A 26932-nucleotide genomic window follows, 5' to 3' on the forward strand; every position below is an offset into this window, starting at 1 on the left:
GCATTGTACTCTGCCTCTATGAATTCAACATTTAATTTTTATTGCATTAAAAAAATTAACTTTATGATGAAAAAACACAGAAAGTGATATGGAAGCAATAGTTGACCTCTAAATAAAAACTGATTATATTTAAGGTATGTAGCATGATGTTATAGGATGCATGTAGATAATAAAAAGGTTACTATATGGAAGTGAATTATATCTTTCACCTCACTATTTGGGGTTTGTTTTTGTGGCAAGAACAGCTTAAAATGTCATTTAGCATTAATCCCATACACAGTACAACTTTATTACCTATAATTTGTTACCTGTAGTTCTCATGTTGTACATTAGGTCTCTAGACTACTTCATCCTGCATATCTGATACTTTCTTTCCTCTGACCAACATCTCTCAATTTCCTCCCCAAATCCCCTGCCCCTGGTAACGACTGTTTTGTTACTATTGTATATTCCAGATTCCACATATATGTGAGATCTTACAATATTTTTCTTTTTGTGTCTTACCTCACTTAGCAATATGCTCCCAGGCTCATCCATGTTGTGGCAAGTGGCAAAATCTTGGCGTTTTTTAGGGGTGAATAATAATCTGTTGTACGTATGTATGACAGTTTCTTTGTTCATTCAATATTCAGTGGACACTTAGATTGTTTCTATATCTTGGCTATGGTGAATACTATTGCACATGGGAGTGCTGATATCTTTATGAGGTGACGATTTCACTTCCTTTGGGTATAGTCCCTGAAGAGGGATTGTTGTGTTATATGGTCGTTCTATTTTTAGTTTCTTTAGAAACCTCCATACTGTTTTCCATAATGTCTGTATCAATCTGTATCCTCACCAACTGTGTACAAGAATTCCCTGTTCTCCATGCCCTTGCCAGCATTTGTTATCTTTTGACTTTTTGATAATAGCCATCCTAATGGGTATGAGGTGGGATCTTATAATGGTTTTGATTTTCATTTCCCTAATTTTTAATGATGTTGAGAAACTTTTCATATACCTGTTGGGCATTTTAATGTATTCTTTAGAGAAATGTCGATTCAGGTGTTTTGCCAGTTTCTAAATTGAGTTATTTGTTTTTCCACTCTTGAGCTGTATCAGCTCTTTATAAATTCTGGACATTAACCACTTATCAGACACATGGTTTTCAAGATTTTTTCCCAATTTGTAGGCTGCTGTTTCATTTGGTTGATTGTTTCCTTTGTGATGCACAGGCTTTTTAGTTTTTTGTAGTCCTGTTTATTTATTTTTGCTTGTTATGACCTCAGCTTTTGGTGTGATATCCAAAAAATTATTGCCAAAGCTAATGTCCAGGAGCATTCCCCCTATGTTCTGTTCTAAGGGTTTTATAGTTTCTGGTCTTATTTTTAGGTCCATTATCCATTTTGAGTTGAATTTTCTGTATGGTGTAAAATAAAGATCCAATTTCCTTATTTTGCCTGTGGAAGTCTAAATTTTCCCAGCACAATTTGTTGAAGAGACTCTCCTTCCCCTTTTGTGTCCTCTTGGTGCCGATATCAAAAATTCGACCATATTATGTTTGGATTTATTTCTGGGCTCTCCATTCTGTTATGCTGGTCTATGTGTCTGTTTTTATGTCAGTATCATACACTTTTGATTACTGTAATTTTGTGATATAATTTTAAATCAGAAAGTGTGATGCTTTCAACTTTGTTTTCTTGCTCAGAATTGCTTTGGTTCTTCAGGATTTTTTATGATTCTATACCAATTTTAGGATTGCTCTATTTCCACGAAGAATGCCATTGAAATTTTGATAGGAATTACATTGAGACGGTGTATTGTTTTGAGTAGTACGGACATTTTCACAATATTAATTCTCTGATCCATGCGTACAGGACATCTTTCCATTTTTTTTGTGTCTTCTTCAGTCTGTCTCAGCATGTTTTGTAGTTTTCAGTGTACAGATAATTCTTTTACCTCCTTGGTTAAATTTCTTCCTAGGTATTTTAATTTCTTTGACGTTACGGATTTTCTTGATTTTTCAGTTACGTCACTATTTGTGTATAAAAATGCTACTTATTTTTGTATCTTGATTTTGCATCCTGCAACTTCTTTGGATTCATTTACTAGTTCTAACAGTTATTCTGTATGTGAATATGGAATCTTTGAGGTTGATTATATGTAGGATTATGTCACCTGCCAATACAGATCTTATATCTTTCTGATTTGGATGTCTTTTATTTCTCTTGTCTGATTGCTCTTCCCAGTACCTCCAGTACTATGTTAAATAGAAGTGGCAAGAGTGGCATCTTTGCCTTATACTAGATCTTAGTTGATAAGCTTTCAACTTTCCCCCATTGATTATGCTAGTGATGGGTTTTTCATAAATAATCTTTATTACGTTGAGCAACTTCTATACCTAAACTAAGACTTTTTATCAAGAATGAATGTTGGTTTTGTAGAATGCTTTTTCTGAATCAATTAAAGATGATCATGTGGATTTTTATCTTCCATTCCGTTAATGTGATGTATCATATTGATTTCATGTATGTCAATAAAAGGGTTTGGAAGTATTCCTCTTGCTCCTTTTATTGGAAGAGTTTTAAAAGTATTGTCATTAGCTTTTCCTTGAAGTTTGTGTAGGATTTAGAGGTAAAGCCACTTGGTACTTTGCTTTTCTTTGTTGGGAAGTTTTTTTTTTTTTTTTCTTTCTTTTTTGAGATGGAATCTCTCTCATTGCCCAGGCTGGAGTGCAATAGCGTGATCTTGGCTCACTGCAATCTCCACCTCTTGAGTTCAAGTGATTCTCCTGCCTCAGCCTCCTGAGTAGCTGGGATTACAGGTGTGCACCACCACTCCTGGCTAATTTTTGTATTTTTGGTAGAGACAGCATTTCACCATGTTGGCCAGGCTGGACTCGAACTCCTGACTTCAAGTGAGCCACCCACCTCAGCCTTCCAAAATGCTGGGATTACAGGTGTAAGCCACCAAGCCCAGCTGTTGGGAAGTTTTTGATGACTCCTTTAATTAAATTTTAATTTAATTTTTTATTGATCTGTTGAGGCTTTCTATTTCTTCCTGTGTCAATCTCAGTAAGTTGTATTTTTCTAGGAATTTATCCATTTCTTCTAGGTAATCCAATTTGTTGGCATATAATTGTTCATAATAGTTTCCTGTGATCCTTTTTCTGAGGCATCTGTTGTAATGTTATTTTTTATTTTAAGTGCATTCTCTCTTATTTTCTTAGACTAGCTAAGGGTTTTTCAACTTTTTCAAAAAACAAACTGTTTTATTCTTTCTATGGCTTTTCTGTTCTCTATTTGACTTATTTCTGTTCTGATTTTTATTATTTTCTTCCTTCTGCTAAATTTGGGTTTAGTTATTCTTTTTCTGGTTTCTTGAGGTGTAATGTTAAGACTATTTATTTGGGATCTCTCTTCTTTGATTCAGGCATTTATTGCTATAAATTTTAATGCAGATGTTTATTGCCATAGAACTGGTTTTATTGTATTCCATAGGTTTTGGTATGTTGTGTTTCCATTATTGTTTGTCTCAGTATACTTTAAAATTTTTGCTTTGATTTTTTTTTACCCATTGCTTTTTCAGGAGCATCTTGTTTAATATCCACTTATTTGTCAAGTTTCCAAGATTCCTCTTGTTATTTTTAGTTACATAACATTGTGGTCTGAAATAATACTAGACATGATTTTAATTTTAAATTTGTTAAGACTGCATTGTGGCCTAACACATGCTCTATCCTGTCAAATGTTCCACGTGCACTGGAGAAAGAAAATGCACATTCTACTGCTGTTGGATGGAAAGTTGTGTATATGTCTGTTAGGCCCATTTGGCCAAAAGTACAATTGAAATCCAGTATTTCCTTATTAATTTTCGGTTTGGAAAGTGGGGTATTGAAACCTCCTATTATTGTGTGCTACCTATTTCTCCCTTCAAGTCCATTAATATTTGCTTTATGTACTTAGGTGCTCCAGTGTTGGGTGCATATATATTTATAATGGCTATTTCCACTTGATTATCTGATCCCTTTATCATTAAATAATGACTTTTTCTCATGACAGTTTTTGACCTGAAGTCAATTTTTATCACATATAAGTATAGCCACCCCCGTTCTCTTTTGGTTACTATTTGCACAGAATACCTTCTATCCTTTCACTCTCAGCTTATGTGTGTCCCTAAAGCATATGTGGGTCTCTTGTAGAGAGCATATAGTTCGATCTTGTTTTTGTTTTAATCCATTTAGCCACTTTATATCTTTTGATTGGAGGATTTAATCCATTTACATTCACAGTTATTATTGATAAGTAACAACTTCCTATTTGTATTAGTCCATTTTTGCATTGCCATAAAGAAACACTAGACACTAGGTAATTTATAAAGAAAAGAGGTTTAATTGTCTCACAGTTCTGCAGGCTGTACAGGAAGCATGGCGCTGGCATCTGTTCAGCTTCTGAGGGGGCCGTAGGAAGATTTTACTCATGGCAGATGAAGCAGGAGTGAGCATTTCATATGGTGAAAGCAAGAGAGACAGTTGGGGAGAGGAGGTGCCACACTTTAGAAGAACCAGATCTCATGAGAACTCACTACTGCCAGGACAGCACCAAGCCATCCCACCTCCAACACTGGGAATTACAATTCAACATGAGACTTGGAAGGGGCATATATTTAAACTATCTCACTGCTACTGGTTGTTTTGTAGCTCTTTGGTTCCTTTCCTCCTCTCTTGTGGTCTTTTGATGTCACAAGTTACATCTCTTTATATTGTGTGTTCCTTGAGAAATTATTTTAACTTTAGTTATGTTTGACCATTTTGACTTTCATACTAAAGTTATGTATGATTTACAAACCACCATTATAGTATTGGAGTATTCTGGATTCGACTATGTATTTATCAATATTAGTGAACTTTACACTTTTGTACGTATTCGTGATAGTAATTATCTTTTCATTTCCACTTGAAGAACTCCATTAAGCATTTTTTGTAAGGCAGGTCTATTGGTAATGAATTCCCTCAGCTTTTTCTTGTTTGTGAAAGACTATTTATCCTTCATTTTTAAATGACATCTTTGCTGGGTATACTATTCTTGGCTAGCAGGGTTTCTGTTTGTCTTTTTAATTTACCACTTTGAATGTATCATTCAATTCTCTCCTGGCCCACAGGTTTTGGCTGAGAAATCCACTGAGAGCCTAATGGAGATTCCCTTATATGTGATTTGATACTATTCTCTTGCTGCTTTTAAAATTCTCTTTGACCTTTGACAGTTTGAGTATAATGTGCCTTGGGGAGGACTTCTTTGGGTTCGGTCTTTTTGGGGACTTTTGTGCTTCATGGAATTAAATGTCCAGATCTTTGCAAAGATTTGGGAAGTTTTCAGCAATTATTTTATTAAATAAACTTTGTCTCCTTTTTTTGTTCCCTTTCCTTCTGAAACTCCCATAATGTGGATGGTGGATGTTCATTTCATAATATCATATACATCTGTTAGGCTGTTTTCACTTTCTCATTTTTCTTTTGTCTCTTCTGAGTGAGTCATTTCAAAAGATCTGTCTTCAAGTGTATAGATTCTTTCTGCTTGATCCAGTCTGCTGTTGAAGCTCTCAATTGTATTTTTTATTTAATTAGTTGAATTCTTCCATGCCAAAAGTTCTATTTGGTTCTTTTTAATGATGTCTATCGCTTTGTTAAATTCCTCATTCAGGTCATGAATTATTTTCCAGATTTCTGTGAATGTTTATCTGTACCCTCCTGTATCTTGCTAAGTTTCCTTAACATTATTACTTTGAATTCCTTTTCAGGCAATTTGTAAAATTTTTCTGAACCATGAACACAGCATATCTTTCCATTTATTTGTGTCACCTTCAGTGTCATTTATCAACGTTTTATAGTTTTGTTTACAGAACTTTCGTCTCCTCCATTAAATTTATTCCTTGTATTTTATAATTTTTATAGCTATTGTAAATGTGATTATTCTCCTGATTTCTTTTTCAAATAGTTTATTGTTAGTGTTAAAAATGCTACCAGTTTTTCTTTGTTGATTTTGAATTCTGTAACTTTACTGAATCTATTTATTAGTTTTAACTATTTTTGGTCAAGTCTTAGGGATGTGTACACAAACACAGTCATGTGCCACATAATAATGTTTGGGGCAATGATTAACCACATACACAACAGTGATCCTGTAAGATTATAACAGAGCTGAAAAATTCCTATTGCCTAGTTATGCTGTAGCTGTAATAATACAAAACAATACCCACATGTTTGTGTTAATGCTGGTATAAACAAACCTACTGAGCTACTAGTCGTATAAAAATATAACACATGGCCAGGCATGGTGGCTTGTGCCTGTAATTCCAGCACTTTGGGTGGCCAAGGTGGGCAGATCACCTGAGGTCAGGAGTTTGAGACCAGCCTGGCCAACATGGTGAAACCCCATCTCTACTAGAAAAAAATAAAAAAATTAGCTGGGCATGGTGGTGCATGCCTGTAATTCCAGCTGCCTGAGGGGCTGAGGCAGGATAATTGCTTAAGCCTGGGAGGCGGAGGCTGCAGAGGCTGCAGTGAGCCAAGACTGTGCCATTGAACCCCAGCCTGGGCAACAGAGCAAGACTCCATCTCCAAAAAAAAAAAAGTATATATTACATATAAATGTATATTATATATATTTATAATTATATATAATTATATATTATAGATTATAAATATATAATATATAAATATGTAACATATTTATATTTTATATATATAAAATATAAAAATATATAAATATATAATATAGTATATATAAAATATATTTATATATACTATATATTATATATACAAATATATAATATATAAATTTATATATAAAAATTTTGTATTTTTATTTATATATAAATATATATTGCATATTTCTATATAATATATAATTATATATAATATATATTATTTATGTATTTTATATATATATGTATATATATTTTTTGAGGTGGAGTCTCACTCTGTTGCGCAGGCTTGAGTTCAGTGGCACAGTCTTGGCTCACTGCAGCCTCTGCAGCCTCTGCCTTCCTGGCTTAAGCAATTATCCTGCCTCAGCCCCTCAGGTAGCTGGAATTACAGGCATGCACCACCATGCCCAGCTAATTTTTTTATTTTTTTCTAGTAGAGATGGGGTTTCACCATGTTGGCCAGGCTGGTCTCAAACTCCTGACCTCAGGAGGTTTTATATATATAAATATATATGTTTATAAATACATATAATATATAAGCATATATATCATATATATCTCACATATAATTATGGACAGTAGATAATACTTGATAATGATAACTATGTTACTGGATTTTGTATTTACTCTATTTTTATTATTTTAGTGTGTACTCCTATTAAAAAAGAAGTTAGCTGTATAACAGCCTCAAGTACGGAGCCTACTTTCAGGAGGTATTCCGGAAGAAGGCATAATAGGAAATGACAGCCCATTTATTATTACCCTTGAAGACCTTCCAGGGACAAAATGTAGAGGTGGAAGATAGTGATGATTGATGATCCTGACTCTGTGTAGGCCTAAGTTAATTGTGTGTCTGTGTCTTTGATTTTAACAGTTTAAGAAGTAAAGTAAAAATAACAAATTTTAAAAATAAAAGCTTATGACACAAGAATATATGAAAGAAAATATTTTTGTAGCATTGTACAATGAACTGATTGCAGCTAAGTGCTATGAGTCAAAACATTAAAAAAGTTAAGGTTTATAAAGTTAAAATTTCAGTAAACAAAAGTTTATTGAAGAAGGAAAAATATCTTCTAAAAATTTAGTATAAGTGCAACTGTTTAGAAAGCTTACAGTAGTATACAGTAGTATACAGTAATGTCCTAGGCCTTTACAATCAATTCACCCTTCATTGACACCCAGAACAACTTCCAGTCCTACAAGCTCCATTCATGCTTAAGTGCCCTATATAGGTATACCAACTTTCATCTTTTATACTATATTTTTACTATATCTTTTCTATGTGTAGATATGTTTAGATACACAAATACCTCCCATTGGGTTACAATTGCCTGCTGTATTATTCTTATAGTAACATGCTGTACAGGTTTGTAGCCTAGGAGCAATAGGCTATACCATATAGCCTAGGTATGTAGTAGGCTATCTACTATCTAGGTTTCTGTAAGCACACTCTGTGATGTTCAAAGATGAAATTGCCTAATGACGACCCATTTATCAGAACATATCCGTGTTATTAAGCAACACATGACTGTATGTGTGCGTGCATGTGTAGAGACAGAGATTGGGGGCGGGGGGCGTGGAGAGAGTGAGTCTGCAAAAAAAATAAGGACAATTTAACTTCTTCCTTTCCAATTTGGATGTTATACTTTTTCTCTGGCCTAACTGATCTGGCTACAACTTCTAATACTATGTTGAATTGAAGTGGCAAGGGTGAACATCCTTGTCTTGTTCCTGATCTCTGGAAAAAAGCTTTCAACTTCTCCCTGTTGAGTATGTGTTAGCTGTGGGCTTCTCATGTATGGCCTTTATTATGTTGAGGTACATTCTTTCTATACCTGATTTGTTGGGAGCCTTTACCTTGAAGAGGTGTTAAACTTTCTCAAATGTTTTTTGACATCTGTGGATATGATCATATGGTTTTTGTCCTTCATTCTGTTACTGTGGTATATCACATTTTTAGATTTACATATGTTGAACCATCCTTGCATCCCAGTGATAAATCCCACTTGATCATGATTTATAATCCTTTAAATGTGTTATTGAATTTGTTTTGTAAGTACTTTGTTGAGAATTTTTGCATCTGTGTTCATCAGGGAAACTGGCCTGTAATTTTCTTTTCTTATAGTGTCTTTGACTGGCTTTGATATCAGGGTAATGCTGGCCTTGTAAAATGAGTTGGGAAGTATTCCCTCCTATTCAGTTTTCAGGAAGAGTTTGAGGATTTATATTAATTCTTTGAATGCTTAGTAGAACTCAGTAGTGAAGCCATCAGTTACTTGCATTTTCTTTGATGGGAGACTTACTACTGATTCAATTTTCGTACTCAATGATTTGTTGATGTTTTCTATTTTTTTTTTTTTTTCACTGTTCAGCCTTGATATGTTGTATGTGTCTAGAAATTGATTTACTTCTAGGTTATCCAATTTGTTAGTGTATAATTATTCATAGTGGTCTTTTATGATCCTTTGTATTTCTGTGGTATCAGTTGTAGTATCACCCCTTTGAGTCTTTTTTTCTTAGTCTAGCTAAGGGTTTATAAACATTATCTTTTCAAAAAACCAATTCTTGGTTTTGTTGTTTTCTATTGTTTTTCTAGTATCTACTTCATTTCTGTTGTGATTTTTATTATTTCCTCCTTCTACTAACCTTGGGTCTAATTTGTTCTTTTTATACTTTCCTGAGGTGTCATTAATTGAGATGTTTCTTTTTTGATGTAGGCATTTATTGCTATATCCTTCCCTCTTAGAACTGCTTTTTGCTGCATGGTATGTTTATGTCCAATTTCATTTGAAAACAAAATACATATATATATATATTTGAGACAGGGTCTTGCTCTGTCACCCAGGCTGGAGTACAGTGACATGAATATGGCTCACTGCAGCCTCAACCTCTTGGGCTCAAGTAATCCTCCCAACTCAGCCACCTGAATAGCTGGGACCATAGGCACACACCACCAGGCCTGGCTAATTTTATTTTTTGTAGAAATGCGCGTATGCCCGTATCAAACATATTGGCCTGTTGCCATGTCGCTCAGGCTGGTCTGAACTCCCGGGCTCAAGCAATACTCCTGCCTTGGCTTCCCAAAGTGCTGGGATTACAGGTGTGAGCCATCGTGTCTGGCAGAAGGTGAAATCCCCCTCTTAGTTTCTTTGATTCATTGGGTGTTCAGGAGCATGTTGTTTAATTTCCATGTATTGTGGATTTTCCAAAACTGAGCAATTTTTTTTTCTTTGTAGAGAGGGTCCCACTATGTTGCCCAGGCTTATCTTGAATTCCTGGGCTCAAGAGATGCTGCCACCTCAACCTTCCAAAGTGCTGGGATTACAGGCGTGAGCCACTGTGCCTGGCTGGAAGTTATGTTAAGAGCACTACTTGAAGACAGTATTGTATTTACTTTTGGCTTTGGGATGACTTTTTTTCCTTCAACTTTTATTTTAAGTTCAGGGGTACATGTGCAGGATGTGCAGGTTTGTTACATAGGTACATGTGTGCCATGGTGGTTTCTGCAGATCATCCCATTGCCTAGGTATTATGCCCAGCATCCATTTGCTATTCTCTCTGATGCTCTCCTTCCCCCACCCTCACCAATAGGCCTCAGTGTGTGTTGTTCCCTGCCATGTGTCCATGTGTTCTCATCTATCAATCAGCTCCCACTTATAAGTGAGAACATGCAGTGTTTGGTTTTCTGTTCCTTTGTTAGTTTGCTGAGGATAATGGCTTCCAACTCCACCCAGGGCTCTGCAAAGGACATGATCTCATTATTTTTTATGGTTCCATAGTATGCCAGGGTGTATACATACATTTTCTTTATCCAGTCTATCACTGACGGACATTTAGGTTGATTCCATGTCTTTGCTATTGTGAATAGTGCTGCAATGAATACACACAGGCATGTATCCTTATAATAAAATGATTTATATTCCTTTGGGTATATACCCAGTAATGAGATTTCTGGGTCAAATGGTATTTCTGCTCTAGGTCTTTGAGGAATCACTACTTTGTCTTCCACAATGGTTGAACTAATGTAAACTCCTACCAAGAGTGTGAAAGCACTCCTTTTTCTCCACAATCTTACCAGCATCTGTTGTTTTTTGACTTTTTAATAGTAGCCATTCTGACTGGCATAAAATAGTATCTCACTGTGATTTCGATTTGCATTTCTCTAATGATCAGTGATGTTGATCTTTTTTTCATGTTTGTTGGCTGCATGTGTGTCTTCTGAGAAGTGTCTGTTATGTCCTTTGGCCACTTTTTAATGGGGGTTTTCCTTATAAATTTAAGTTCCTTGTAGACTCTGGATATTAGTCCTTTGTCAGATGGATAAATTGCAAAGTTTTTCTCCCATTCTGTAGGTTGTCTGTTTACTCCGATGATAGTTTATTTTGCTGTGCAGAAGCTGTTTAATCAGATCCCATTTGTCAATTTTTGCTTTAGTCGCAATTGTTTTTGGTATTTTTGTCATGAAATCTTTGCCCCTGCCTGTGTCCTGAATGGTATTGCCTACGGTTTTTATAGTTCTGGGTTTTACATTTAAGTCTTTGATCCATCTTGAGTTAATTTTTGTATACGGTGTAAGGAAAGGGTCCAGCAAAACTGGGTAACTTCTTAACAGGTTTATTTCTTAAAAGTTTACCTTTCATCTGAAATAAAATTATAAAATAGTAATTATTAAAATGTGTATTAGTCAAGTATGGCTTAAGATGGGCAACATATGAAATGTAGCGGGTTTTCTTCGTGTATGTATATAATTATAAAAATATATATTACATCTGTACGGTAATAATTTAACCAGTGTATTATAAGCTGAAATAAATGTAAAAGACCTCCCCCTTTCCCACAACCAATGGCATCCATTAAAGTCACCACTAAGAATTTCTTGTTTTTGTCAGGTTTGTCAAAGATCAGAAGGTTGTAGATATGCGGCATTATTTCTGAGGGCTCTGTTCTGTTCCATTGGTCCGTATCTCTGTTTTGGTACCAGTACCATGCTGTTTTGGTTACTGTAGCCTTGTGGTATAGTTTGAAGTCAGGTAGCGTGATGCCTCCAGCTTTGTTCTTTTGGCTTAGGATTGACTTGGCAATGCGGGCTCTTTTTTGGTTCCATATGAACTCTAAAGTAGTTTTTTCCAATTCTGTGAAGAAAGTCATTGGTAGCTTCATGGAAATGGCATTGAATCTATAAATTACCTTGGGTGGTATGGCCATTTTCACGATATTGATTCTTCCTACCCATGAGCATGGAATGTTCTTCCATTTGTTTGTATCCTCTTTTATTTCATTGAGAAGTGGTTTGTAGTTCTCCTTAAAGAGGTCCTTCACGTCCCTTGTAAGTTGGATTCCTAGGTATTTTATTCTCTTCAAAGCAATTGCGAATGGGAGTTCACTCATGATTTGGCTCTGTTTGTCTGTTATTGGTGTATAAGAATGCTTGTGATTTTTGCGCATTGATTTTGTATCCTGAGACTTTGCTGAAGTTGCCTATCAGCTTAAGGAGATTTTGGGCTGAGACGATGGGGTTTTCTAGATATACAATCATGTCACCTGCAAACAGGGACAATTTGACTTCCTCTTTTCCTAATTGAATACCCTTTATTTCCTTCTCCTGCCTGATTGCCCTGGCCAGAACTTCCAACACTATGTTGAATAGGAGTGGTAAGAGAGGGTATCCCTGTCTTGTGCCAGTTTTCAAAGGGAATGCTTCCAGTTTTTGCCCATTCAGTATATTGGCTGTAGGTTTGTCATAGATAGCTCTTATTATTTTGAGATATGTCCCATCAATACCTAATTTATTGAGAGTTTTTAGCATGAAGTGTTGTTGAATTTTGTCAAAGGCCTTTTCTGCATCTATTGAGATAATCATATGGTTTTTGTCATTGGCTCTGTTTACATGCTGGATTACGTTTATTGATTTGCATATGTTGAACCAGCCTTGCATCCCAGGGATGAAGCCCACTTGATGATGGTGGATAAGCTTTTTGATGTGCTGCTGGATTCAGTTTGCCAGTATTTTATTGAGGATTTTTGCATCGATGTTCATCAGGGATATTGGTCTAAAATTGCCTTTTTTTGTTGTGTCTCTGCCAGGCTTTGGTATCAGGATGATGCTGGCCTCATAAAATGAGTTAGGGAGGATTCCCACTTTTTCTATTGATTGGAATCGTTTCAGAAGGAATGGTACCAGCTCCTCCTTGTATCTCTGGTAGAATTCGGCTGTGAATCCATCTGGTCCTGGACCTTTTTTGGCTAGTAAGCTATTAATTATTGCCTCAATTTCAGAGCCTGTTACTGGTCTATTCAGAGATTCTACTTCTTCCTGGTTTAGTCTTGGGAGGGTGTATGTGTCGAAGAACTTACCCATTTCTCCTAGATTTTCTAGTTCATTTGTGTAGAGGTGTTTATAGTATTCTCTGATGGTAGTTTGTATTTATTTCTGTGGGATCGGTGGTGATAGCCCCACAAAAACAAATGGGGAAACGATCCCTATTTAACAAATGGTGGTGGGAAAACTGGCTAGCCATATGCAGAAAGCATGACCTGTGTGATCTTGAGCAGGCTATTTAATCATTTTCAGCCTTGATTTTTGTCTTTTCTTTGCAAAATGGGTAAAATAATAGTTCCTGCTAATAGGGTTATTATGAGGGTTAGTATACAAAGTGTTCTTTGAATAGCCAAAAACAAAGCATGTGTTTGTTTAACTCATAATGTATGACCTAAATGATTAACAATAAAAGCATATATCTATCTATTTATATTTAAAAAAAAAACAAAACAAAACAGTGAATATTACAAATCCCCGTGAATGAACTGATTTTTATTTTCTCTGAGTCTTAATTCCTAAGAACATGAAATCTTCACCTGAACTCCTCATAATCATGAAGTGTTGATTTCTGGGCAGAGATTACTATGAAATGCAATTCATTCAGGCTCAAAGTACCTTCGTAAATTATAAAGTTGTAATTAAATTTAATAATGACGACATAGGGGTTTAAGTTTATAAGACTGCAATGTTATCGTGTACTTCTCTACCTATGATAAAACCATTTCTAAGACAACATTTTAATAATGTTGGCTGGTGATTTATAAACCATATTAACTTGAGAATGGCTATAAAAAGCAAATATAAAACTTTAATGTTGCAGCTGATTTCAAGCCTTCCTGTTAATAGATTCTAAAAGTACCAAGATTTCCCAGAGGTATGATCACCTCAAATCTCCTCTATATATAGGAAATTGAAACATGCTCAATTTGAGACATCAAAAAACATTTAAAATAGACACCACAAAATATATCTGTAGTTTAAAGGTCCAATTTATTAGGAGATTAAGAGATGTATTTATTATACATGGACTATAAATACTGCACAGCTGACTTTATTCACAGTCAAGCAGAGATATAGTCAGTGCCAACCTATTTTGTGGATACTCTTGTTCTTTTGTTCCAAGAAAAGTTTGCACCATAAGACTTGGACTTGGGTTTTGGAACCTTCCTCTCTTCAATGTCATAGCTCCATCCTAGGAGGAAAAAACAAAGACAAATCCACAGAAACAGAATTAAAGAGGATACCTGAAAAGCACAGCAAGCAGAGGCTAGCTTTTATAACTTAATGTTCATTTATCATCAAGAGTATATGTCAACCCATCTGAGATATACTTACTATTTGTTCCCTTATAATCCTCTGTGAGAAAAGGGTCCAAAAGATTGCCTGCAGATTATTTACCATATCTCAAGTTAAAGATGTAAACTATGATTCAATTTCACCTTGCTCAATTACTGATATCTATGTGTTACATAAAAATTTCCATTACTCTATGTGGTTTAACATAGGCCTTTAAAATAGTTGCAATGAAGAGCGATGAACATTATAACCAACTCACTCACTATTATTCTAAAAGTTGGTTTCTTTACAAGAGTTTGGAACTCTTCCAAAGGGATATAGAAAAATATGTAAACGTATATATATGTACGTGTGTATGGGTGCATGTGTGTACTATAGTTGAAGTGGACCATGAGAGGTTACTTGGTTCAATCCCCTGGACTTGGACAGGCTACTGATTAAACTCAAAAATTGATTTTCAACATTTATTTCAATGGCTATCTGCACTAATTGGACTCAGATGGGAGTACCTGATAAAGAGCGCGAATTGTTAGGCCTGACCAAAGGCCCACTAGATCAGAATCTCTGGTGGGGGCCCAGGAAACTACGCTTTATCAATTCCAGGAGATTTTTATGCATAAAAAAGTAAGGGCCGCTAATCAAAGGTGTCTGTCTATTCTCTTCTGAGTATTTATATTTTCCTTCCAAAGCCATTTCAGCATTTTGTAATTCTGAAAACTGGGTATATGTATGTCTACACTAGTCCTGCACTAGTCCTGTTCTTTAGTTCTCCTAAAACATGGGAAACAAATCAACATCCTCCTCCTTAAAAATATAATTAAGTCATTCTTTTATTCCCTAAGCTAGGCAACCCCTATAACATTCACTTTTCTTCATAAAATCCATTTTCCCACACCTGTAATTTATTCTTCTCTCAGGACTTTATTCAAATAACTCATCTTGAAACATCTAATTCATGGCTGTATCATGCAGTCATGTACAAAATGTCCCAAATGTGATTATTACATAGTCTAATTAAGTGAGCTTCTTGATCTCGGTAAGTATAGTACTTTCTGCCACAAAGCTTACATTTCAATAGTCCCTTAGTTAGTATTCAGTTTTACCACAAAAGTTAAGTTAAGCCTATGGAACTCAACTCATCAAAGTACACTACTGCTACTGTACACAAAGGAAAGTAACAACATTTAACAGCGTATTTTAATTTAAACTTTTAATCTACTTTATCCATAAGAGAATATTACATTCCCAACTGCTGGAACTCCATCTCCAAAGAAAGTCCAATAACTATAAGGAAATGGGGAAGCAGGAAAGCAAATGAAACATCAGAATCCAGGAGAGAAAATATTAATTTACTTGCTCAACATAACCTTACTTTTACAGAGTAGAAAATATGTTTTGAGAACTTTCTTATCCATTAAAGTTACAAAGCTATAGCTTACTTTAAGAGAATGTGGACTTATAAAGTATGTACATTAACAAGTAGTTATCTCCATTTCAAAACATTTACTAAAGGGCATAAGAAAAGTTTGTCTTTCATAAGGTTGTCATGAGGATTAAAGTACATGTCTTGTACTTCATAAGGATGTGATAATTCATGTAAAGTGCTTAGAAAGCACCCTGACTTAACAATCATTTATTGAGTTCTATGAGAAAGAACTTTTCCTAAAACCTTTATATGAAGTAATATTATTCCCCTTGTACAGGTGAGTAAACTGAGGCTCAGAGAGGTTAGGTAACTAGCATAAGCTCACTCAGCAAAGAAGGGGCAGAATCAGGATTTAAACACAGATGGCCAGATTCTGGAGGCTACGCCTTACCTATTATGCTACATTGTCTCTTGTGGTTTATAGTAGGCACTCAATAAATGTTAAGTATTATTTGGTCCTCAAATTTGATTCACAACTTCATAGCAACATGTCTCTATATAAATTTCCATTACATTAGAGCCCATTAAATTTGAATTTGTGTTGTTTCGGGTATAGCTAGCTATAATCTAACCTAGGAGAAAACATTTTAGATGGGGTATACAGGGGAGACCTCCCTCCCTGAGAAGTAGGCAGAGAACAGTAACTGCAAAGGCCGTGAGACAAGAGCATTCCTGGTGTACTAGGTAGTATGTTCTAGTCCCCATGCTGAGTGCTTGAAATGTATTTTTTTATTATTATTATACTAAGTTTTAGGGCACATGTGCACAATGTGCAGGTTAGTTACATATGTATACATGTGCCATGCTGGTGTGCTGCACCCATTAACTCATCATTTAGTATTAGGTATATCTCCTAAAGCTATCCCTCCCCGCTCCCCCCACCCCACAACAGTCCCCAGAATGTGATGTTCCCCTTCCTGTGTCCATGTGATCTCATTGTTCAATTCCCACCTATGAGTGAGAACATGTGGTGTTTGGTTTTTTGTCCTTGTGATAGTTTACTGAGAATGATGATTTCCAATTTCATCCATGTCCCTACAAAGCACATGAACTCATCATCATTTTTTATGGCTACATAGTATTCCATGGTGTATATGTGCCACTTTTTCTCAATTCAGTCTATCATTGTTGGACATTTGGATTGGTTCCAAGTCTTTGCTATTGTGAATAGTGCCGCAATAAACATACGTGTGCATGTGTCTCTATAGCAGCATGATTTATAGTCCTTTGGGTATATACCCAGTAATGGGATGGCTGGGTCAAATGGTATTTCTAGTTCTAGATCCCTGAGGAATCGCCACACTGAAATGTATTTTTATTGAAATTTTATGTACAGAGTTTATAGGTTGCATGGCTATAAGGAAGGCATTATAATATATATCTTAATTTTACATTAACTTAAAGGAAAAAATATCGAGAAAATAAACAGCCTAAGGTCACAGGGCTAATAAGTTGCAAAACCAGGATTTTAACCAAGATGGACGTTAACACCTAAGTACTTTATTAATAAAACTGCATTTCTTTAAAAATATCCCGCAATTGCAAGTTTTATCTATTTCATTCATTTCCTTTTATTTGGAAAAATATGTTGAAAAGATTTTTAAGAATCCTGTAAAATAAATATATGTTCCCCATGTGCTCTCCCACAATTGTGAAGAAGGAAATGGTTTCTAGTGTAGATTCTGTATGTGGTTATAATGATAGCTGGAAAGTTAACCCAAGACCTCCATATTCTTTTCTTGCCAAATGATAGGTAAGAAACCTAAGTTCTCTCTCCTCTTATTACCTCCCAACACACACTCTCCAGGTCAATAAAGACATTAGGAAAGAAACTGCAGAAGAAATGAGAAAGCACTCAAATATCTAGGAAATAGTAATATACACACAAACACAAACCTGATAATCACTCTCTCATTCACTCAATTACCCTTTCAGCCGCCAGGTAGAATTCTCTGTACTACATCAGATCTCAGACACAGATCTAATATCTATTCTGGTTATGGAGTTCCAAAATGTGGTCAGGGTCACTGCAATGTGAGAAGAATGAAGTTTTATACACATAAAAGAAAAGAACAATTGGTTTGGGTTTTCCCCTGGTAACTAAGGAGTGAGCTGGCTCCTGGGAATTGTGAGCCAGATTACAGTTGCTGTTGATGGTGATAACAACATAAATAGAAGTATCATGACAGAGATTGGAATGTGGATGGGCAAAGCACCCTGTGAAAAACAAACAAAAATACACAGAGAAGAAGCCTGCATTTGCTAATAGGATCCATCTCTATATAATTACCACTGACCACTCATGATTGTTTGTTAGGATGTGTAGGGCAAAAAAATTTATTATCTTCCCGTTTTTCTGTGGCAAACAACTTTGTTTCCAAAGTTGCACATGCAACTGTGCTTCTCTAAACGCAAAGGAGCATATGAGGAAGTCCAATGACAATTCACAATAGAGACTAAAACTAAAGTAAGAATCCACATACATCTCTCTTTGGATTTTCTATTCATTATTCAGAAAACTTTTCTACTATGTAGGGCTGTCATCATAATAAAAATTTGCTGTTTTTTGAGGTACTGTTAAGAATCTGATCACATTTCCAAGCATCCTCCTCCAAGGTGTTTGTTACAGTACCTGGATGAACAAATTTACTGGTCCCACTATACTCCAATATAAAGGTTACTTGAGCAAACAGTGAAGCTGAGCTAAAAAGATAAAACTCTAAGAATAACAACACTTGAAAGGACATTAAGCATGTATGCTTAAGAATGGGTAAGTTAGACGAATTATACTCTTTTCTACTTCCTATTTGCAACTTGTCGCTAAAAAGAATGTATTTTGCAAGAAATAAAATGTAGATATTAAATGTTTAAATTTCTATAAGAATGTCTTTCTTTAACCCTAAAATAATTTTTTTTTAAAGAAAGAGCCCAAACTTATTTTTCTGAATGGGAATATGGAAGTGAAAATACTTGCACTCTCTGAAGAATGCTTATATAAAATGAAGGTATAGTCTACAATCATAATGGTCCCATATGTTGTCCTATTAGGGTACTGAAAACCAGCCCCTTGCTCTTCCCAGCTGTGCGACAGAAGAAGATCAAAGCAATGGAGTCCAAGACAGCTGCCCCAGGGATAGGTAAAGCTCCCAGTGCTGCCGTCACTTTCTAGAGGAGAGTAGCCATATGGCACAGATTTGCCACAAACCCAACTACCAGCACCTAAATGATGAGAAGCTGACTCCCTTTGCTGTTTCACACACTGAAACGCTTTCACAAAATAGTCTGAACTTTAAGCCCTAGTATCAGAGAAGTACCTTTGGAAAATGCTGTAGTAAACTTAAAATGTGATCTTTAACATCCCATGCCCAATTTATTTTTCTGAAATATGCCAGTTTATTTTGTAGATCTCCACATTGTGAGTGGAATATTCTATTTCCTATGATATAAATGATATACTTTTCAAATGCCAAAAAACCCCAACCTCTGAACAAAACCAGGCCACAATTAACTTATGAATTCCATATATAAGACAGAAAAATAAAATCAATTTCATTCATTTTTATACAGAATCATTTCATTTATGGTTCAGTAATACAAAAATACAAACATCCATCAGTTCTTTTATTGCTTGTGAAATATTTTATCTCAAGTAACCTTGATTGACGTTCTGTGAAAGGTCTGTCTTCTCTAATAACCTAATCTCAAACCCTGACATGAGTTTGGAAGTGAACAGCTAAATGATTTGTCCTACTCTCCATTTGTACACAGAACAAGAACTACCACATAATTTGGCACAAACTGACGTAACTGACAGTCACTTCCAACTGAAGCATGGGATCAGAAGAGCAAAGCTTTGGGAGGCCAAAGCAAGGTACACTGGTACTTGGAAGGTTTCAAGATTCTTCACTAGGCTATGTACCCATATTATATCTGGCTGAAAGCAGAGCATAACCCTAACATATAATTTTAAGAAGGAGAAAAGAAAAATAGCTTTTTAGGAATTTCACTTTAAAAGTCTCTTTACTTTGAAATTACCAATTAGGTACATAATATGGGGGTGGGGTACAGTAGGGGGTAAATGGTTCAGAATAATGTAAAAGTATCCTAGATCTTCTATAGAAAATACTATGGAGAAATAACAGAGGTTTCGGATACACTGGCAAAGCAAGTCTTTCCATGAAATTTATATAAAGTGATTTAAACAAGCAAATAAGGTGAAAACATGAGGCACCTGAAATATTTGTTAGATTAGTAATACTCTACACCTGCTGTAGAGTATTGCCACCTCTCAAACCCCAAATTACTGCTTTGATGTGACAGTCAACGGCCCCTTGAAATTTTATCTTTTCAAATAATATACTTGCTATGTAATATTTCTATTATTTTCAAAGCAGTAGTTGGAACTATTCAGCATTTGCCACAAAACAAACCAAGGTAGTAATCCATTACTCCAGCTTTTGTGTTCCAAAAGTATATCTGAAAATCAGTCATTAGAAATTTAGAACACATTTTTCTGGAGAAAAAAACTACACAAATAGCCAAAAACCACTCCCAGAGATTTGCAAGCTACTCATAGGGATTCTCAGAATCCTATTTAATCTATAATATACCAGGAACGTCAGTAAGCCACCATATATAATTCTCTCTCGTGCTCGCGCCTTAGCAGTACTTCCCTAGCTACAGACAGGATCCAGGATTAAACACTGGGAGGAAAAAGCTATCTATGAAAAAAAAAAATCTTTCGTGAATTCACCTAAAGTTTATTTGTGACTCCTAAATCAATGCCCATGGTGCTTCTGTGGTCATTTGTGACGTGGAGAATGTCAAAAAATTTGAGTCCCGTAACATACATTTCTAAATGAGGTGAAGCAGGATAATGCTCTGCCTTCTTGTTTTAGCTCTCATACTGTAAACAAGCATACTTTTTGTGCTCTATTTAGTGCCAGTATTTTGCATTTCTGTGCTGCTTTTTGGTAATTTCACTGTTTAAAATGGTCCCCAAACACTGTGCTGAAATGTTATCTAGTGTTCCAAGAAAGCTGTGATGTGCCAATATGTGTTTCAGATACGCTTTGTTTAGGCATGAGTTATAGAGCTGTTGGCTGTGAGTTCAATGTTGATGAATTAACTGTATTAAATAAGGTGTCTTTAAACAAAAACACATATAAAACAAGGTTATGTACTGGTCAGATGACAAACTATGTGACCAGAGGCCTGCAGGAACCTAACCATGTATATCCCGAGGGATAAGAATTCTTGCTAATTTAGTGTTTCATAGTGACTTTAAAGAACATAACTGTGAATAAGGAGAATCAACTATAATTGAGAGATACATAAAGTCTGTCCTCTCTCATAGATTTGACTCCCCTCTCAACCCAGTCCTGGAAAAATCAGTTTTGTCTCAATTTGCAACTCATCTCAACATTTCTTTACCCTACATAAATCTGTGCTGTTTGACTTGTCCTTTGAACTGGTTATAACATTTGCCTGGCTCCCTTATATCAGATGAGTAAAATCCTTCAATACATGTTTATTGTATATCTATGCTAGAGTCAATGTATCTTTTTCTGGAAAATTTCTTTTAACCATTTTGGAGGTCCCCTTGAGACATCCTATAGATTTATCAACCAAAGGCAGGCAAACTTCATCATCGAAGAAATGGTGTACCTTATGCTTAAGCCTGCATACCTCTTTTCTTGGCTCTAAAAGGTGAATCCAAAGCAGTAAGAGAACTCTGCTGACTCTGACTCTGGTCTTTTGCTCTCTACTAATCTTGGGAATTGGTTTTGCAATCTGACCATCTGATGATCCCTGTAAATGGATTAATGGTTTATAGAGGTCTATTCTCTATTGGGTGAGAAAAAATGGAGAATCTAGTTTATCTATTTTGGACTCAAATCAATTAATAATTTGTACTCAGAAAAGAACAGCTCTTTGGTATTTCATCATTTTGTATTATTAATTCATGGCTGAAAGTTTAGAACTGAAGTTATAAACTCTGTGTGACTGTATGTCTATCAATGTCTGTATAGAGAAAAGCCTTATTGTGCGTGTAGATAAGGCTTTTCTACCTTCAGGTGGCACTGATTAATTAGATTATAAAGTCTTTTTAGGGAACTCTGGGCCTGGCGCGGTGGCTCACGCCTGTAATCCCAGCACTTTGGGAGGCCAAGGCAGGCGGATCACGAGGTCAGGAAATCGAGACCATCCTGGCTAACAAGGTGAAACCCCGTCTCTACTAAAAATACAAAAAATTAGCTGGGCGTGGTGGCGGGCGCCTGTAGTCCCAGCTCCTCGGGAGGCTGAGGCTGGAGAATGGCATGAACCCGGGAGGCAGAGCTTGCAGTGAGCTGAGATTGCAGCCACTGCACTTCAGCCTGGGTGACAGAGTGAGACTCTGCCTCAGGAAAAAAAAAAAAAAAAAAAAAAGGAACTCTGTTCTGATTAGCTTATAGAGAAAAATAAGTGATTAAGTAAATTGAATAATCTTAAAATTTTCAGAGAAGAAAATGGAACTTCTAATCTTTTCAGTGTGCTAGAAATTATTTTAAGCTACAAGTACTTTTTAAGAGTACTTAAAAAGTACTCTTAGAGCAACTAACAAACATTTTGAGACTTCAAGTTCATATCGTGTAGGTAAATCTTGACAAACAAGACTAATAATTTTGGTTTAATAAAACAGCAAGGTTTTCTCTGGTTTATCAATGTCAAATATATAAACAGACTTTTATTCCACTTGCGTATTTTTTTAATTATACATGTTTACTGATCAAATAAGCCAAAATTACTTGTTTAATGTTTAGTCAAGAAAAAATGTAAACTTACAATTAACCAAATTGATTCATTATTGACAATTTTATTTCAACAATAATTATGTTTTGTAATATGTCACCTTCAAAATTAATTTCCAAGATTGTCAGGTAATTAATAGATATTTATTAGATATCCAGATCTCTTATTTTTTAAATTATTTTTTAAGGCTAGTGGAGTCAAGCTGTGGGAGTGGAAAAGGAATAATGATATCTGTAACCGGTTGTGATCAATTAGTTGTGAACCCTAGATCTCTTCTAAGTAAGATAGAATACTAATCCATTGATAATGATAGGGTTCAGGACATGCTACCCTAAAATAATGGCACCTTGGCATTTGAAGAAACAGAGAAGGAAGGCCACTCTGACCTCCTCCCACCCTTGTACCTTGAAGTAGACCATAAAATAATTCTCTGGCCTTCCCGTGGAAGAAGTCATAAGACACTCATGTGCCCTATCACCCAGAGGCAAGGAATATCACAGAGCGATGGACTTAAGAGAAGAATCTGAACAAACAGGCCTAGCTAAGTTCTCTCTAGCTTATTACTATTGGATCATACCTTCTTTATCCAGTCATATTTCCACACACAATATACTTTTTCTTCAAATTTAGCATAAAATACACAAGTATTCCTGTTTCTTTGGGTTTTCATTTCTAAAGCGTCCTGTATCACATAAAACTTACATTAAATAAATATGTGCTTTTCTATTTTTAACTGTCTTTTATTGTAGGAGACGAACCTATGTGATGGGTGAGAAAAGACATCTTTTCTCCACTATAATTACTAGGCACAATTTTAAATTTATAAACTTTTGCTACTTATTTTCATATGCTACAGAGAGGCTGTATCTCTGAGTTGGTTAATGAACATGTTCATTTTTGCCACCTGGAGAAGTTGGAGTATAAGGAATGCATATAGCTACAGAAAGTTATGTGTATTTATGAGATCTGCTAGTCTACTAAAATGCTGACGTGTAACCATTTTCAATTCTCCATCTCCCAGTTTCTCTATGGAATCAGTCACTTTGGTTAAAAGATACACATAAATGAAACTGGAATAGGAGAAATGGTGGCAGAGAGGTAAAACTTTGCAATGCAAGGTTATGAGATGTGTTTTTGTTTATTAAAGGAAAAAGAATAGTTATGTCCTCAAGTAAAGTGACTGATTGTGCCAGAAAGAGAAAGAGAATGTCTTACCATTGTAAGAGCTAAGGTTCTTTCTTTACCATCATATTACCTTCTATATTTAAGTTTTACTGTGACTTTGCAATGAGTGGCCACATATCATTTCTCAGGTACCTATGATTCTATATCTAACTGTTCACATCTCCGGACAACTTTTGATATTTACCTTCCCACAACTGAATCCTAAATGTAAAATAAAACTTTCAGGATATCATTGCACCTAGAATTATCTTTGAGATTCCCTAGAGGGCCTCTGGAAAATCACAAAGATATATTCTTTCATTTTGTGAAAAGAGAGGTGCTAAAAAATAATTAGGTTTATTTTATATGCTATTATTAACAAGCTACTTGAGAATAGTTGTCAACTATGAGAAAAGTTGTCAATGCAGAAAAGATGTTTAGCCATCCCAAGGTTAAATTTCATGGGTAAAGTGTTATTAACCAAAATTGTATGCTATATGGTAAGTTCCTGGGGAATTATCAATGCCTTCACTGCTCAAGATGTATTCTATTTACCTGAGTCCTTGTACTGCTTTGCCCAGCAAATAATTACAGTATAGTTTATCAGTCATAATTTGTTATTTTTAAAAATATTAACTTGGTTGCATCTTTACTTCTGTAGTTTAAATCTTGCATCTTCTAGGCCAGTAAATGTCAACTGGAAATCAATATCACTTATCTGAGTTTTATTAATATACCGATATTTAGGCCATACTCCAGACTTACTGAATCTTTTTACTAGATTTTAAATCTAGTGGCAAGTTCTTAGTGTGGTTTCCTAGCTCAAGAGACTTCAAAGTCCAATCAGAGATTCCTTGTAAAAACTTTCACCAAAGCATACAAGAAAGCATATATGACAAATTAACACTCTTGCTACACCTATGTAAGTAAGGCTAAATATCATACCAATGTTATTTTGTGATCACAAATAATCTCTTGCTGAGATTATTTCCTAATCAAAATGGAGAAGGAATAGAAAAAAAAAAACTTTGTTTCAATGGAAAACTGTGCATTGTCTCTGGCACACCCTTCCCCTTCTAGATTATCAGATTTTAGATCAGTTCCTTATCTTTTAGCTACTTGGCAACTCTTTTTAGGTTGTACACAATTGATAGACATGTAATTGCTGTCCTGTGTTCTACTTAATAGACCCCCCCCACCAAAACCCAATTTTGCCTCTATTTGCAATTCACTACGTTTCTTTATTTCACATGAATTAGTGCTGTTTTGACTTTTACTCTGAACTGGTTGTAACATCTGCCTTGTTCCTTTATATGAGTAAAATAAATTTTTACTTGCATTTTATACCTATATGAAAGTCATGATTCTTGCCTTTGTTTTGAAAGGTTTTTTTTTTGTTTTGTTTTTTTAAAAGATATATGGATGTGAGGTTGAGACCCTCATAAGAGGTTACGTTAGGTGGAAGCCCAGACCTTACTGATGTTGTTCACTTCTGGGATAATTCTAAGTACTAAGCTACATCTCCAATTATTTCTTTCTTTATTTTCCTGGATCCAGGGCCAGACCTGTTTCCTTCCGTGCTTCTACCTTCTATTACTTCAGAGGCGGGTTTTCCACCCCAATAGACCCACTATGAAGAATGCAGTTTCACAGCTTGTCCTCAGCCCTCCTATTCCTGAAAGAAACCTTCCTTTATTTTGAGAATTTCAAAGAGTTTTTATAGCTAACAACAATGAGAAAAACACAGGGGGTAAAATGACATACTAGACAAAAGTCACAAACTTTCAAATCAGATCAAACGGGGGAAAAAAGGCCATTTCTGGTTTTCATTAGCATGTAAATGGTAGTAGATTCTAGTCTTCCACCATCCAAATTTTCCACAGCTGTCTTCCACCTCCTCTCTCCATGATGTAGCTTCCTCCACCCCCCCCATCCTTCTACCCCATCACTTATTACATAACACAAGGAAAGACAAAAGCCACATGGGTGAGAAAGGTGGGTCTTTTTAGTACACAAAGAACTGAAGTGAGGTTCATCTACATTTCAGAGGAAACCCCAGATGATATTCGTCTCTTTACAAAGAAACGTTATCATTAAAGAGTTCCTTTGGAATAGATGCTGAGCTTAAGATGTTTAGGATGAGGCCCTAAGTTTAAGGCTAAAAGAATCAGGGGTATTTATATTTTCTTTGTGTGTCAGTATGTTTGGGGACATGGTAGTGGGAACAGGGAGAAAATGAAGTCATAGGGGGCATTCAGTCTTTTCTTCTTTTCCACTCCCCAATTTCAGAACACCAGCCTTCCATAAGAAGTGAGGTAAAGAAGAGAGAGCTATGCAAAAAAGATATAAGCTGAGGGGACAGCTGCAGAAATTATCAACAGCAGGAGAAAGAGAACTTCTTTTCATCTCAAAAACCGGAGTAGAGTATTCTTATATAAAAAGATGAGCCTGCATAATACCTTATTTGGTTAACAACTGAAAACAGATGATTAATGGGGGAACTTGTGTACTTATAGAGATACTATAGGTATATAGTACATCCCTATACTATTATCCCTCCCTATTATCTCTACTATAAAGATACTACAGAAACTTATAGCATCTCTAGAGTATACTATATGGAGTATATATATTATCTCTCTATATAGAGATACTATATAGATAGTAGAGTATAAATAATATATAGTCTAGAGATACTCTCTAGTCTATTCCATATATCTATATAGTAAAGAGATACTATAGTATCTCTATACTATACTCTAGAGGTACTATAGGGACACTATAGTATCTCTGTAGAGACCTACAGTATCTCTTTATTATTTTATAAGTAACATAAGAGTTTCTACATATCCTTAATTCATTCTAGGTAAGAGTACCTGAAGAATAGAACTGTATATCTTAATAAGTATTATATTTGAACTTTTCCAAGTTGGATATGAGTTTTCTGTTTCTCATATTTACTATAGGAATTATTTAATGAACTATTTACATAGAATATATATATATATATAATGTATACCCTGTATATTGCCAAATATATCAGTGCTGTTCAGTAGAAATATGTGAGCCATACATAAGTTTCTAGTAGCCACATTAAATAAAAGGAAATATGTAAAATTAATTTTTATAATATTTTACTTAGTCCAGTGTTTCTAGATTATCACTTCATGTAATAAAAATTGAGATACTTTTTTTTTTCACACTAAGTCTTTGAAATTCAGTGTGCATTTTACACTTACGGCACATCTAAA

At 35.3% G+C, this 26932-nt stretch overlaps 1 protein-coding gene across 3 annotated transcripts in view; it reads right to left on the reverse strand.

Annotated features, from left to right (window-relative positions):
- Positions 1–13974: 13974 nt before the first annotated feature.
- Positions 13975–26932, reverse strand: part of NDUFS4 (NADH:ubiquinone oxidoreductase subunit S4) — a 122736-nt gene continuing 109778 nt past the window's right edge. For 2 of the 3 annotated variants that reach the window (XM_016952753.2, XM_054684041.1), the window contains one exon: positions 13975–14195. In XM_016952753.2, the coding sequence (XP_016808242.1) occupies positions 14183–14195 (13 nt within the window). In that variant the 3' untranslated portion in view covers positions 13975–14182. 3 annotated transcript variants of the gene reach the window in all.

The sequence above is a fragment of the Pan troglodytes genome, chromosome 4, assembly GCF_028858775.2.
Source record: "Pan troglodytes isolate AG18354 chromosome 4, NHGRI_mPanTro3-v2.0_pri, whole genome shotgun sequence".
NCBI lineage: Eukaryota > Metazoa > Chordata > Mammalia > Primates > Hominidae > Pan > Pan troglodytes.